The sequence below is a fragment of the Piliocolobus tephrosceles genome, chromosome 4 (assembly GCF_002776525.5).
Source record: "Piliocolobus tephrosceles isolate RC106 chromosome 4, ASM277652v3, whole genome shotgun sequence".
Classification (NCBI taxonomy): domain Eukaryota; kingdom Metazoa; phylum Chordata; class Mammalia; order Primates; family Cercopithecidae; genus Piliocolobus; species Piliocolobus tephrosceles.
This window is the reverse complement of record NC_045437.1, coordinates 53,492,978-53,508,290: the sequence shown is the minus strand read 5'-3', so window position 1 is coordinate 53,508,290 and position 15,313 is coordinate 53,492,978. Positions and strand designations below refer to the sequence as shown.

Below are 15,313 nucleotides of genomic sequence, written 5' to 3'. Positions count from 1 at the left end.
TACTGTGCCTAATTGATAAATTAAACCTTATCATAGATATATATATAGGAAAAAACAATATATATGGGGCTTAGTATCATCTGAAATTTCAGGCATCCACTGGAGGTCTTAGAAGGTATCCTGTGCAATGACAACCCTATTAAATAATGACAGTGATACACACCTGTGCTTTACTTTTTGAATACATGCCAGACACTCTGCCCTTATGTTTAGAGGAGTACACATCCCTCCTCCAAGAAAAAATACTAGGATCTGATATTATATGTCATTTCCTTTGTTTTGCAAGGTTTTAATGCCAAATATTTTAGTCTTTTGATAATTGTTTAGTAAGTAGTGGTAAGTAAAGCCTCAATAAACAAGAAGTCACTTTGGTCAAAGTGTTATATTCCTTAATAATTACGAAATATTCTTTCAAATGAAAGATTCAGAATAAGTGAATACCCGAGTCCTTGGTTTATTGTATGCAGGTTGATTACTCTTTCAGATTATTTTTCTAACAAAGGTAAACAGTTTTTTCTGTCCTCAAGTTATATCTTTAGAAAATATACCATTAAGAAGTATACATAAAAATTTTGGTATCTAACAATGGAGAGATTAGTAGAAATTGAAGCAGTAAAATAATATGAGCACAAATTCTTATACTGATTTCTTCACTTACGCTTATAACTTAGTTCATAACTATTAAGACCCACCGCTTCGATTCCAGAAAGACTCTTTCAGAAACTTAGAGGAAGAACATGCTCAACAGACCTGTGTAGGGAATTTATATTCTGAAGTTTTAAATCTGCTTAAACTTTTCCTTCTATTGATCAGCAGGATTCTTTATTTATTTTGTGCTACAAACTTGTGAAATAGGAGATAATGCCAGATTGTGCTCCTGTAATGTATGCTCCTTTTTAAAAGTAGAACTTAAAGTTGGACATGAAAATGATTTTTCATTGTGACATTTACTGTTTCTAATTTTAGTTGTTTAGACTTACCTACCTAGCTTTATTCATTCCTAAAAATTTAATCTAAATTTTTGGCAATATTGCCACCAAGTGGTGATGATGCCTCATTCCCCAACAAATACAATTATTTTGCTTTGAGTGAAAACCATATTTGACTAGTGAATTTTTCCATTAATGCCAAAAACTTAATCGGCAGACCTAAAAACATACATTGTCCATGTCTTTTTAAAAGCATGTTTTAAGTTATCAGGATATAATTTCATTCTTATTCATTAGTCCTTTTCATCCTTTATTCTTTTAGGGAAGAATACAGCTGTCTTCTGCCCTGCTATCACTTTGCCAATTGAGAAGTATCCCAATGTTACATAAAAAGCCTTTCTCTTAGCAGTATTAGTTCATGAGCTATGGCTAAGTTTTGCAAGCCATTTTCTAAAATGGTCATTTAAAATGTTTCTTATGCCGGGTGCGGTGGCTCAAGCCTGTAATCCCAGCACTTTGGGAGGCCGAGACGGGTGGATCACGAGGTCAGGAGATCGAGACCATCCTGGCTAACACGGTGAAACCCCGTCTCTACTAAAAAAAAAAAAAAATACAAAAAACTAGCCGGGTGAGGTGGCGGGCGCCTGTAGTCCCAGCTACTCGGGAGGCTGAGGCAGGAAAATGGCGGGAACCCGGGAGGCGGAGCTTGCAGTGAGCTGAGATCCGGCCACTGCACTCCAGCCTGGGGGACAGAGCCAGACTCTGTCTCAAAAAAAAGAAAAATAAATAAAAAATAAAATAAAATGTTTCTTATGAAACAAGTTTACATTTAAAATTTAAAAGACAGTAACAAAGTTTCACTTCTTGGCCTTTTGGCTAAGATCAAGTGTAGTATCTGTTCTCATAAGTAAATGTGGCCTATGTTGCAAATTCAAAACGTTATTTCTAAAATTTTGCTGTATCAAATAAACTATATCTCAAATTTGACAGGCATGTCAACCCATACCCATTTTGTTTTATTTTCTCTCAACTACAGCACAAATAATGACTTCTTAAATTGGTTACTAACAATAATACTAGATAGATGGTTCAAGAAAGAGACTTTCAAGAATGATAGGACTTCTTAAAAATGATCTTAACATTTTATTGCTGTCTATACTTATCATATATGTAGCGCAAATAATGACTTCTGATGGTTATAAAGCATTCCTGAATTATAGACTAGCGCTATACACTTGACATACCTGCTTTATATAACCATACAGTAATATTTAGACCTAATACAGAAATTCAGAGCTATTAGGAAAATTCTAATATACTGTATTTAAAACAGCTGTCTTCTTAGTTTCCCAGGGGAGACTAGCACAGTCTTAACTAATGATTAGTGAAATAATACAACCACAACCACAAATAGTAATAGGAGCTTCAGGAAAATATTTCTTTAAAAAGGAATCACACACAAACACCTACCGTTATACATACATTATAATCAGGTGTAGGCACAATTTTTAAATTGTGTTCAGTTATATGCTAACAATGCATTACAAAGTTTAGCAAAATTGGTGAAAAGGGAAGCAAGTTCACCTTAGTTTTACACTTTTTTTCTTCAGTTAACTAGTACAGTTCAAGTTCTCACAAGCAATACAACACCTTTTTTATTTTTCACAGTTATTGAAATCAGTCAAATATTAAATAATTTAATTCAGAAGTATTATTTATGCACACAAACTACACTTGTAACAGCATGACCTTTTACCTGAAAAATAAAGGATGAAATATTATATTTACTTATTTACATATTGCCCATAACACTGATAGGCTTTTTTTTAATGCTTTGTTTTTTAAAAGTTGTATTGTTTTTAAACAAAAATAGATTTGAAAAGGCTGAACCAAAACAGTGCTACCAAAAAGTCACATCTTGTTACCAGACATCACTGTCCTTGTAACAATTCAACTAATGAGATTTAAGATTTAACTTCTAGTGTATCAGAACATTTAAAAAAAAAACACACACAAAATCTTAATGTACCTATTTAAATAAATCGTGCTTCCATAATAAGAGAGTATCCTTTAAAAATGAAAAACAGTAAAGAGCACACATTTTTATTTACTCACAACACTGAATAATTAATGTAAACTTTTTGAATTTTTTTTTTCCTTTAGACATTTTTCCTCTAGAGTAACTTTTCAAGGCCTTTTCATGAAGAGCCTTAAGTTTTATTGTCAAAATAAATGCACTTATTTTGGGAAACAGTTTGAAGTAAGTAATAAGCATTCCCCACTGTACTAACAACTTCTCTTAAAGTTCGTTTTCTATTTAGGTCACTAGCTTTTACATAAAGCCAACCCTGGTTCTGTGTAACTTACTATATTTTACCTATAGTCATTCCCACAAAGGATGCAGTATTATATTAGAAAGAAATATTACTTTAAATATGTTGAAAATAGAAGGACCAATTTAGAACTCTGACCTAGGTTCGGTCCTGAAAATGGGTCTTTCATAAATGAAGATCCAATTACTTTCACAGTTTTATTACTGTTCAGTTTATTACTAATCTGACAAGCCTAATTAGGTAACACTTCACTCTGTCTCACTGTGTTTTATACAAAATGCTGTAGGAGAAAGTTAATAAAACACTATATAAAATATTAATTTTCTATACCTTATAGTTCTTAGCATTAAAGGTGTTCTGTTAACTCTGAACATAAACATAAAGTAATCCTATTATCCAAAGATGTAGTTTGGATTCTATTTCATTAAGCAACTGTCATTTCTACTACTAAATACTGCCAACATTCAGTGAAAAGGCAGGTTAAAAGAAGCTATACTTCACTTGCTTCACACAGAGGTCTCATTAGGCACTCAATTGGCTATTTTTTTTTCACTGAAAGAATAATCCTTCACTTACCCTTTCTCTGTGACTACCTCTTTCCCAGTACATTGGTCACACTATCTGAAAAACTTAAATAACAAATATACTTTTTAAAAGAATGTATATTCAATACATTTCTATTTAATTCAATCTAATCTGCTCAATTAGAAATTTAATTTTGCCACAAAAATTTTTTAAAGCAATGTGCTGAATTCCCAATCCAATCCAAGATTCCTTTATATTTATATATATATATCCTAAATTATCATCTTTTGAGATGTATAATTTCTTAAAACATATTAGTTGCAAAGTTACTCTTAACCATAAAACTTCAAACAACTGCTGCATTTAAAATCAAGCAACATCCAATACTCCAGCAGCCACAAGTTGCCGTGAGAGCCAGTCCAACCCTTCATACAGTCCCATACCACTTCGAGCATCACAGCCCTGAATATACCAGCTACGGCCACAGCATAATTTATGGAGACTGAGTAGTTCAGTGATTTCTTCTACTGACAGTGCTCCAGCAACATCCTGAAAGATATACACATATTTTTTATCAGTCCATCCAAATTATTTGTTCTAACAGAAGCCTAAACAAAAAACATAGATTCATCTTTCAGTAATTATTCTGAGATTAATAAGAATAGAAAAAAATAGTTTGGTTTAACTAATTTATATGTGTGTGCATGTATATATTTTGTAAGGCTAGCTTAACAATGAAATCAATAAAGGCCTTGCAACCTAAATGGGAACATACTGCCTAAGTAATTTTTTTATCTTATGAGACGGAGTCTCACTCTGTCACCCAGGCTGGAGTGTAGTGACATGATCTTGGCTCACTGCAACCTCTGCCTCCTGGTTCAAGCGATTCTCCTGCTTTGGCATCCCAAGTGGCTGGGATTACAGGCACATGCCACCATGCCCGGCTAATTTTTTTTGTATTTTTAGTAGAGACGGGGTTTCACCATGTTAGCCAGGCTGGTCTCGAACTCCTGACCTCAAGTGATCCACCAACCTCAGCCTCCCAAAATGCAAGGATTACAGGCATGAGCCACCACGCCCGGCCTGCCTAAATGTAAGGCATCAACTTAAAAAAAAAAAAAAATTAACACATGGAAACCTTAATAAATGGCTTATATATAGGGGTTATATATTGAAGAGTTCACTACATTCCCACTCTGAACACCCATTGCCCCGACTTCCCAGGAGCAACCACCAGTAACAACATATTTTTCCAGAAAATTTCCATGCACACTCATGCAAATAGACACAAACAGGAACATAGTTTAGACTTTCTATAACTTGCAGGGTTTTTTGTTTTTTACATAAACATGTTGAAGATGAGTATCCTTCCATTATCAGCACAGATGGTCTGCTCAGAATTCCCTTCCATTGTGTGGCTGCAACATAATTTAACCAGTCCTATACTGAATGTTCAGATTGAAGTTTTGTGCTTAAGTGCTATTATAAATCCATATATATACACACACGTACATACATAAGCATACATACACAAAAATAAGTTGACATACATTTATGTATATTTGCAAAGTTATCTGTAGGATAACCTCTGGATATTTGTCTACCAGATACATAAAGGTAGAATTGCAAAGTAAAGGACTTTGATGAGTATTGCCAAATTGTCCTCCAAAAAAATGTCTCAGTTTAATAACTTACCAACAGTGGGAGGATGAGGCGGGCAGATCACTTGAGGTCAGGAGTTTGAGACTAGCCTGACCAACACGATGAAACCCCGCATCTACTAAAAATACAAAAATTAGCCGGGCGTGGTAGCAAGCACCTGTAATCCCAACTACTTGGGAGGCTGAGGCAGGAGAATCGCTTGAACCAGGGAGGGGGAGGCTGCAGTGAGCAGAGGTTGTGCCACCGCACTCCAGCCACCGCACTCCTCAATCTCAATAATAATAATAATAGTAATAGTGTATATAAGCCTAAGAATTACAAAACACTTTCATCTTTATCTGATGAGCACAAAATGGTATTTCACTGACTTATTTGCATGTCTTAAATATACCAGTTCTTAATAGTTTGCTTTTTTTTATTAAGGGGAAAATTCTTTATTCTTCATCCTACTCTTCCCCTCCCATGACATCTCCTCTGCTCCACTTCTACTCTCCTTCTACCTCTACTTAAAAGCATCTCATCCTCCTAGAAAGGCTCAAGGTCTAGGAATCTTCAGCTACTCCCAGTCCTTCATCCTCTCTATTCAGTCACCAGTTCTGCCTCAAAGTCTTTTCCATCTGCCTCCGCCTTTCTATTCATCAAAATCAGACTCTTGTTAATGCTCACTTGAATTATTTAAGCAACTTACTGCATCTCCCTGTCTCCAGTCCTTTGCCCTGATTCATTCTACCCCCAGAATTACAGTATTAAAACACTGCTATGATCTCATTACCCACTAATCCAACATTTTGATGACTCCTCTTTGCTCATAGAATAAAACCTAAATTTCTCAGTCTAGCCCTGTCAGACCTTTACAGCATGGCCTTGTCTGTTTTTCTAAATTCTCTTCATCCTCTACATGGACCTGACATATAGATCTGCTTGATGTTCCCTAAACTAAAAACATTCATGCTATTATCTTCTCTATGATGTTCTTCCTTTCACATACTGACTCAGCCTCATCCATAATTTCAACTCAAATCCTACATTTTACAATCTTACAACATGCCACATTTAGAACTACTCTCCTAATTCTCATAACACTGTGTTACTGAAGTTACTTATCAGTTTTCTTTGTATTCAGATCTCATTTATGGGTTTGTATGCATACACAAGAGTTTCTGGTGAGCATTTACTACCTTATTTCTATTTTGTATACTCCCAGACCCAGTACAGCATTTTCACATAGATTGTACTCAAAATACACAGAAGAAACTTTATAAATATCTATGGAACTGTCTTCTGAAATATTTCCAGTCACCTTATGACATGCACAAAACTCCTAAAATAAATATTCCAATATAAAAATGCATTACCTGTTTGTTAGCAAAAATCAGGAGCAGAGCATCTCGGAGTTCTTTTTCTGTTAACAACTTTGCAAGTTCGCTGTGTGCTTCACTAATTCTGTCTCTATGACTGCTATCTACAACAAACACAACAGCTACCCAAAAAACAAAGAAACAAAAAACCCAAAATACTAATTAGTCACTTGCTAAAGTTCAGTAAATGAACCAAATATTTAATGATATCGTTATTATGTTAGGGTTAGAGTTTGTCTACCATCATTATTTTCACACAGAGTCTGCCTAGTATGGCAGGGGCACCTACAAAAAATTAACGATATGATTTCAAGTAGTTTACATAACTTCTCCAATCCTTTCATAGTTTCCCCATCTATGAAAGGATTTACAACACTTGCTCTATCAAATGCAAATTGGTCTGTATATCAAATAACATTTTTTACATAACAAATTTCAAAATAGGCCTCATGATCGTCTACCTACTGATGCTACTTGTTCTTCGAATACTACTTTTGTAATATTTAGTCTTTCAATAAAAGACTAAAAGATAAAAACCATCACCATTTTTATCTCTCCAAAGTATTATGTCTAAGTTAACTATCCCCAGACTTTTCAACCATTCCTCATACTCAAAATTTCATTTTTGCAGGGCACAGTGGCTCACAACTACAATCCCAGCACTTTGGGAGGCTAAGGTGAGAGGATCACTTGAGCCCAGGAGTTTGAGACCCCTGGGCAATATAGTGAGACCTTGTCTCTAACAAAAAACAATTTAAAAATTAGCTGAATGTGGTGGCACACACCTGTAGTCCTAGCTACTTGGAAGGCTAAGGTGGGAAGACTGCTTGAGCCCAGGAGACAGAGGTGGCAGTGAACTGCAATCATGCCACTGTCCTCCTGCTTGGGCAACAAAGCAAGATTCTGTCTCAAAAACAAAATACATGTTTTCTATTAATTATGGCTCATACTAAATACCAAAAATCCCAAAGTAAAAATAATTGTTCAGTCTCTCATCTTGGTGGAAAGCAGGATAACATACAGAATAAGTGGCATAAGCGTAAACTCTATGTTGGGATCTATGAGGCAAAAGTGTAGAATAAGACCCAAATGTGACTAAAACCTATGTAGAGTATACATATGATATAATACAGTTTGGTCAAAAGCAAGCCACTGTAAATTCTTCTGCAGGTAACAACTATTTGTGAAAGAAATGTGGGAGTGGGGCTATAGTGAGATTATAATGGGATAAATGTTGAGTTTAACTGAATTCAGCAGAATCATACAACATAAATTCAACTCTATACCATGACACTACCAGCAATCACACCCATATAATACTGATAATATACATTCTCTGTTAAGAGAAGCATGAGTACTCTTAACTGACTATGTATGTAAAGTACATATGATTTTTATTCTGTAATAATGGTTTATCAGGAATAAGCTAAAAGTATATATTATACTCTTTCTACTTTCATTTTTTACAAGATAAGAAACTGGCCACCGGTACTTAAGTATACAGTCAAGGACTTAATCATAAGTATCAGCTTTGCTAGTTAAATCAGTACACTGAAAACTGTCATCCTAAAAATGTGAAAAATTAAATGTCATTTTTAACTCTCACCTTGAGTATTGAGGTAATAATGTTTCCACAATGGTCTTAATTTGTGTTTTCCACCTACATCCCAAATAGTGAATTTCAGATTTTTATATTCTACAGTTTCCACATTAAAACCTGTTTTAAAAAAAAGTTACTTTTATACTATATTTATATTTACAATGAATGACACATCAAACACAGATAACCCCCCAGTTTATAACTGTGACTTATCAATTATCTATATGCAGCAATATCTACTGAAGCCTAATCAACCCCATTCCTACTCCTACATGGAGAATGTATACCTGTAACAGCTCCTAGCCCTCTAAACCTCCACCAAGGTCCTTAGGACCTTGGGACCCATATACTTTCAAGTTCTGTTCCACTACTACCCCCCACCCCACACCCTCAGCCAGGATCACCAATCCTCTATTCCTTCCAACTGTCCCACCAATACTCTGATTCTTCTTTTTATCCCCATCCATATTTCAATCCCCTAGCCATACAATCTTACATTTTTTTCTCTGAGATGCTGATATCTTAGAGCCAGAAAAGAGACCACCACCATGACAGATCAGTATCAAATAAGACCCCAAGAACTCGGCTGTAAGCTAGGGTTTGTCTATTAACTGTCCTTTAAGGCAAAAACCAATATTCATACTTACCAATTGTTGGAATGGGCTGCATGAATTCATCCTGTTTTAACTTAAACAAGATAGTAGTTTTTCCAGCACCATCCAATCCTAATGTAACGACGCGAATTTCCATTTTTGGTCCAATGTGAACTCGATTATCCTACGATTTCAATATTTTTAAATATGTTTGACATGCAGTTAGAAAGTAATAGCATTTAGCACCTTTATTATTTCTACATCTCCTATTCATTCCTCAACCACTGCAATCTGAATTGTATTCCTCAAAATCCCATGATCTCAAGAAGATGAACTCCTTCCCCATGGCTAAATCTTTCCTTAGTAAAACTGACCACTTTGTATAACAGAATATAACACACCCACTTAATTTTCTCAGATTTTTTTTTGTTTGTTTGTTTGTTTGTTTGAGACGGAGTCTGGCTCTGTCGCCCAAGCTGGAGTGCAGTGGCCGGATCTCAGCTCACTGCAAGCTCCGCCTCCCGGGTTTACGCCATTCTCCTGCCTCAGCCTCCCGAGTAGCTGGGACTACAGGCGCCCGCCACCTCGCCCGGCTAGTTTTTTTTTGTATTTTTTAGTAGAGACGGGGTTTCACCGTGTTAGCCAGGATGGTCTGGATCTCCTGACCTCGTGATCCGCCCGTCTCGGCCTCCCAAAGTGCTAGGATTACAGGCTTGAGCCACCGCGCCCGGCTTTTCTCAGATTTTCTAACTCAAATTTAAAGATCCTCTTTAAATCTTATTTAAACATGTTTTTATGCTACACTAAAAAACTCACAATAGGGCTAAATTAATTAAAATGAAAAGTACTGCTCAATTCCCAGAAATCTCTATTATGAATCTGATGTATATCCCTACAGACACTTTCCCATGCACATACTGGCCAACATACACAAACAAAACAATTTTTTTTTAAAAAAAGTATCACCCACACATTGAAACTAATGTGTTTCACTCAACAGTATATTATGGAATCCTTTCAATAAATATGGACCAACCTTTTTCTTTTAATGGCTTCTTTACATTTCATAAACCATAATTTAAAACCCCAACTGATAGATTTTAGGTAATTTCTGGTTTTATGATATTACAAATAATGCTATATTGAACATTTTTATATATTACTAGCTACATAATTTCTCTGCCTCACTTCTTTCATCTCATAAAAGGAAGATTAAAATAGTACAAAATTTACATAGGATTATTAAAAGGATTAATTTTTAAAAATACATACAAAAGTTCTTACAACAGTTCCCAAAATATATGTGTTATTTTTGCCTACTCCTTTGAGTACTCTTTGCTTGGCTTTTATGATACAAACTTTTCCTGGTTTGGTTTTATCCCATTTTTGGATGCTCCTTCTAATTTTTCTTTTATCTAGCTCTTAAATGTTGGTATTCTTGAAGGTCTGTATGAAGCCCCTTCTCATTCTACATATTTTCACTCTCTTCACGAGCTTTAATTACCATCTATATGATGGCTCCAAATCTATACTTAAGTCCAGTTATACACCTCAGAAATAAAACAATATATGGAATAGAACTACTTCTGTGAGAACTCTAGAGAATAGTTAAGAAGCTACAGCACGGAGGCCATAAAACCAAGAAGGCATTCCAGTGAAAGGGGTAATAAAATTTGGGGCATTCTGTGCACTCATTCCTGCCCTTCCCCATATCTGACATAGTGAGGATGAGGTGCAATCAGGAGGAAACTACAAAATACTAGCAAACTGAATTCAACAACACATTAGGCTAGGTGCGGTGGCTCACGCCTGTAATCCCAGCACTTTGGGAGGCCGAGGGGGGTGGATCACCTGAGGTCGAGAGTTCGAGACCAGCCTGACCAACATGGAGAAACCCTGTCTCTACTAAAAATACAAAATTATCCAGGCATAGTGGTGCATGCCTGTAATCCCAGCTACTCGGGAGGCTGAGGCAGGAGAATCACTTGAACCCGGAAGGCAGAGGTTGCAGTGAGCCAAGATCGCGCCACTGCACTCTAGCCTGGGCAACAAGAGCAAAACTCCGCCTCAAAAAAAATAAAAACAAAAAAACACACATTAAAGGGATTGTACACCATGACTAAATGGGCTTTATACCTGGAAGGCAAGAATTATTCCTCATCAATCAGCGTAATACATAGAATGAGAGGTAAAAAAAACACGTAATCATCTCAATAGTTGCAGAAAAAGCATTTGACAAAATTCAATACTCTTTCACAATAAAAACATTTGACAAACTAGGAATAGAAGGAAACTGCCTCAGTGTAACATACACTATATATGAAATGCCCATAGCTAACATCATACTCAAAAAACTGAAAGCTTTTTCTCTAAGATGAAGAACAAGAAGATGCCCACAGAGCAATTCAAGAAAAATAACAAAAGTCATCCAAATTGTAAAGGAAGATGTAAAATTATCTCTCTTCACAGATGATATGATCTTGTATGTAGAAAACCCTGTACAGTCTACACAAAAAGACCTATTAGAAAGAATAAATAAAGTCAACAAAGTTTCAGGATATAAAATCAACATGAATATCAGTTGCATTTCTATACATTAATGATAAAAATCCCAAAAGGAAATTAAGAAAACAATTCTACTTACAATCGCATCAAAATTATACTTTCGGGGATACTTTTTATAGTTCATGACTAAAGAAGTTTCTCTGAACATGTAGAGAAAAAAAAGTTTAAGATCCTTAGGAATAAACTCAACCAAGATGGTGAAAGACTTGGATATTATGTTGGTGCAAAAGTAACTGTGGCTTTTGCCAGTACTTTTAATGGCAAAAACCACAATTACTTTTGCACCAATGTAATATGTAGGGATATACCTAACCAAGAGGGTGAAAGACTTGTACACTAAAAACTACAAAACATTGCTAAAATAAATTAAGACATAAATAGACATTCCATGTCCATGGATTGAAAGACGTAATATTAAGAAGTGAATACTACCCCAGGTAATTTATATAGATTCAATGCAATCCCTATCACAATCCCAATCATGTTTTTTGCAGAGATAGAAAAAATTAAGCTAAAATTTATATGGAAGTTCAAGTAATCCTGAATAGCCAAAACAATTTTGAAAAAGAAAAAAGTTGGAGGACTCACACTTCCTTACTTCGAAATATATCACAAAGCTAATATATTGTTCTATTTTTGCACTGCTCTAAAGAAATACCTAAGACTGGGTAATTTATAAAGAAAAGTTTAATTGGCTCACAGTTCCATAGGCTGTACAGTAAGCATGATGCTGGCATCAGTCTGGCTTCAGGGGAAGCCTCAGGAAACTCACAATCATCGTGGAAAGCAAAGAGGGAGTGACACATTTCACATGGCAGGAGCAGGAGCAAGAGGGTGGGGGAGGTGCCACACAGTTTTAAAAGATCAGATCTCATGAGAACTCACCTATTATGGCAAAGACAGTACCAAGGGGGATGATACTAAACCATTCATGAGAAACTGCCCCCATGATCCAATCACCTCCAACCAGGCCCCACTTCAACATTGGGGATTACAACTGGACATAAGATTTGGACAGGAACATAGATCCAAGCCATATCAGCTACAATAATGAAAACTATGTGGTACTGGCATAAAGATGAGACATACAAACCAACAGAATAGAAGAGAGAGCCCAGAAATAAACCCTCAGGAATAGGGTCACATGATCTTCAACAAGGGTACCAGGACCACTCAATGAATAGACAGTCTCTTCAATAAATGATGCGGGGAAACTGGATAGCTACACGCAAAAGGATGTTGTGTATCTTACGCCACCTACAAAAATTAACTCAAAATGGATTAAAGCCATAAACTTAAGACCCCAAACCATAAAACTCCTAGAAGAAAAAACAGAGGAAAAGCCTCATGACATTACATTTGAGAATGACTTCATGGATATACCAAAAGCACAGTTTAAAAAAAAAAAAGCAAAAACAAATGAGACATAGAATTTAAAATTTTTGTGCATAAAATGACACAATTAACAGTGAAAAATCAACCTACGAAATGGGAGAAAGTATTTGAAAGTCACAGCTCTAATAGGGAATTAATATCCTGAATATATAAAGAACTCCTACAATTAAACAACAAAAATAGTCAACCCAATCAAAGAGTGAGTGAAGGATTGAAATAGACATATTCAAGGCAATATACAGATGGCCAACAATTATATGAAAAGATGGTCAACAGCATTAGTCATCAGAGATATGGATATCCAAAAAAATAAGGTATCATTTCAAACCAATCAGGATGGCTACTATCCAAAAACAGAAAATAACAAGTGTTGGTGAAAATGTGGAGAAATTGCATCCTGTGCACCACTGGTGGAATTGTAATATGGTGCAACCATTATGGAAAACAGTATGGTGTTTCCTCAAAAAATTAAAAACAGAACTACTATATGATCTACCAACTTCACTTCTGGGTATATATCCAAAAGACTGTGAAAGCAGGGTCTTGAGGAGATATTTTTACACTGACGTGCACAGCAGCACTATTCCCAGTAAACCAAGAAGTAGAAGCAACTCAAGTTTCCATCAACAGATGAATGAACACACAAAATGTGGTATACACATTGTATTAGTCCATTTTCATGCTGCTGATAAAGACATACCCGAGACTGGGAAGAAAAAGAGGTTTAATTAGACTTATAGTTCCACATGGCTGGGGAGGCCTCGGAATCATGACAGGAGGCAAAAAGCACTTCTTACATTGCAGCGGCAAAAGAAAAATGAGGAAGAAGCAAAAGTGGAAACCCCTGATAAACCCATAAGATCTTGTGAGACTTAATCACTATCACGAGAATAGCACAGGAAAGACCAGCTCCCGTGATTCAATTACCTCACCCTGGGTCCCTCCTACAAAACGTGGGAATTCTGGGAGATTTGGGTGGGGGCACAGCCGAAGCATATCATTCTGCCCCTGGCCCCTCCGAACCCTGCCCCTACAGCAAACTTCTGCCTAGGCACCTAGGTGTTTCCACGCATCTTCTGAAATCTAAGCAGAGGTTCCCAAACCTCAATTCTTGATTTCTGTGCACCCACAGGCTTAACACTACACAGAAGCTGCCAAGGCTGGGGGATTCCACCCTCTGAAGCCACAGCCTGAGCTCTACGTTGGCCCCTTTCAGCCACAGCTGGAGTGGCTGGGACATAGGGCACCAAGTCCCTAGGCTGCACACAGCATGGGGACCCTGGGCCCAGCCCACAAAACTACCTTTTCCTCCTGGGCCTCCAGGCCTGTGATGGGAGGTGCTGCCATGAAGGTCTCTGACATGGCCTGTAGACATTTTCCCTTTGGTCTTAGGTATTAACATTAGGTTCCTTGCTACTTACACAAATTTCTGCAGCCGCCTTGGATTTTTCCCCAGAAAATGGTTTTTTTTTTTTCTATCGCACAATCGGGCTGCAAATTTTCCAAACTCTTATGCTCTGCTTCCCTTATAAAACTGAAGGACTTTAACAGAACCCAAGTCACCTCTTGAATGCTTTGCTGCTTAGAAATTTCTTCCGCCAGATACCCTAAATCATCTCTCTCAAGTTCAAAGTTCCACAAATCTCTAGGCAAATGCCACCAGTCTCTTTGCTAAAACATAACAAGAATCACCTTTGTTCCAGTTCCCAACAAGTTCCTAGTCTCCCTCTTAGAATACCTCAGCCTGGATTTCATTGTCCACATCATTATCAGTACTTTTGTCAAAGTAATTCAATGAGTCTCTAGGAAGTTACAAACTTTCCCACATTTTCCTGTCTTCTTCTTAGCCCTCCAAACTGTTCCAACTCTACCTGTTACCCAAAGTTATTTGCACATTTTTGAGTATCCTTTCAGCAACACCCCACTCTACTGGTACCAATTTACTGTATTAGTCCATTTTCACGCTGCCGATAAAGACATACCCGAAACTGGGAACAAAAAGAGGTTTAATTGGACTTACAGTTCCACACGGCTGGGGAGGCCTCAGAATTATGTGGGGGGCAAAAGGCACTTCTTACATGGTGGTGACAAGAGAAAAATGAGGAAGAAGCAAAAGCGGAAACCCCTAATAAGCCCATCAGATCTCATGAGATTTATTCAACATCACAAGAATAGCACAGGAAAGACCAGCCTCCATTATTCAATTACCTCCCCCTCGGTCCCTCCCACAACATGTGGGAATCCTGGGAGATACAATTCAAGTTGAGATTTGGGTGGGGACACAGCCAAACCATATCACACATACAATGGAATATTACTCAGCCTTAAAATGGAAGAAAATCCTTTCACATGC

The 15,313-nt window shown here is 36.7% G+C and overlaps 1 protein-coding gene and 1 pseudogene across 2 annotated transcripts in view; one reads left to right on the top strand and one right to left on the bottom strand.

Annotated features, from left to right (window-relative positions):
* The first annotated feature begins 1,785 nt into the window (after positions 1-1,785).
* LOC111541699 lies at positions 1,786-1,903 on the top strand (annotated as a pseudogene).
* A 146-nt stretch (positions 1,904-2,049) lies between these two features.
* The window catches only part of TRIM23 (tripartite motif containing 23), a 35,832-nt gene continuing 22,568 nt past the window's right edge, over positions 2,050-15,313 (bottom strand). The window contains exons 8-11 of one of the 2 annotated variants that reach the window (XM_026455434.1): positions 9,055-9,184; positions 8,414-8,524; positions 6,805-6,929; positions 2,050-4,336 (exon numbers count right to left, since the gene is read on the bottom strand). In XM_026455434.1, coding sequence (XP_026311219.1) covers positions 4,157-4,336; positions 6,805-6,929; positions 8,414-8,524; positions 9,055-9,184 — 546 coding nt within the window. In that variant the 3' untranslated portion in view covers positions 2,050-4,156. The remainder of the gene's footprint in view (positions 4,337-6,804; positions 6,930-8,413; positions 8,525-9,054; positions 9,185-15,313) is intronic. The other variant, XM_026455436.2, reaches the window with a different exon arrangement.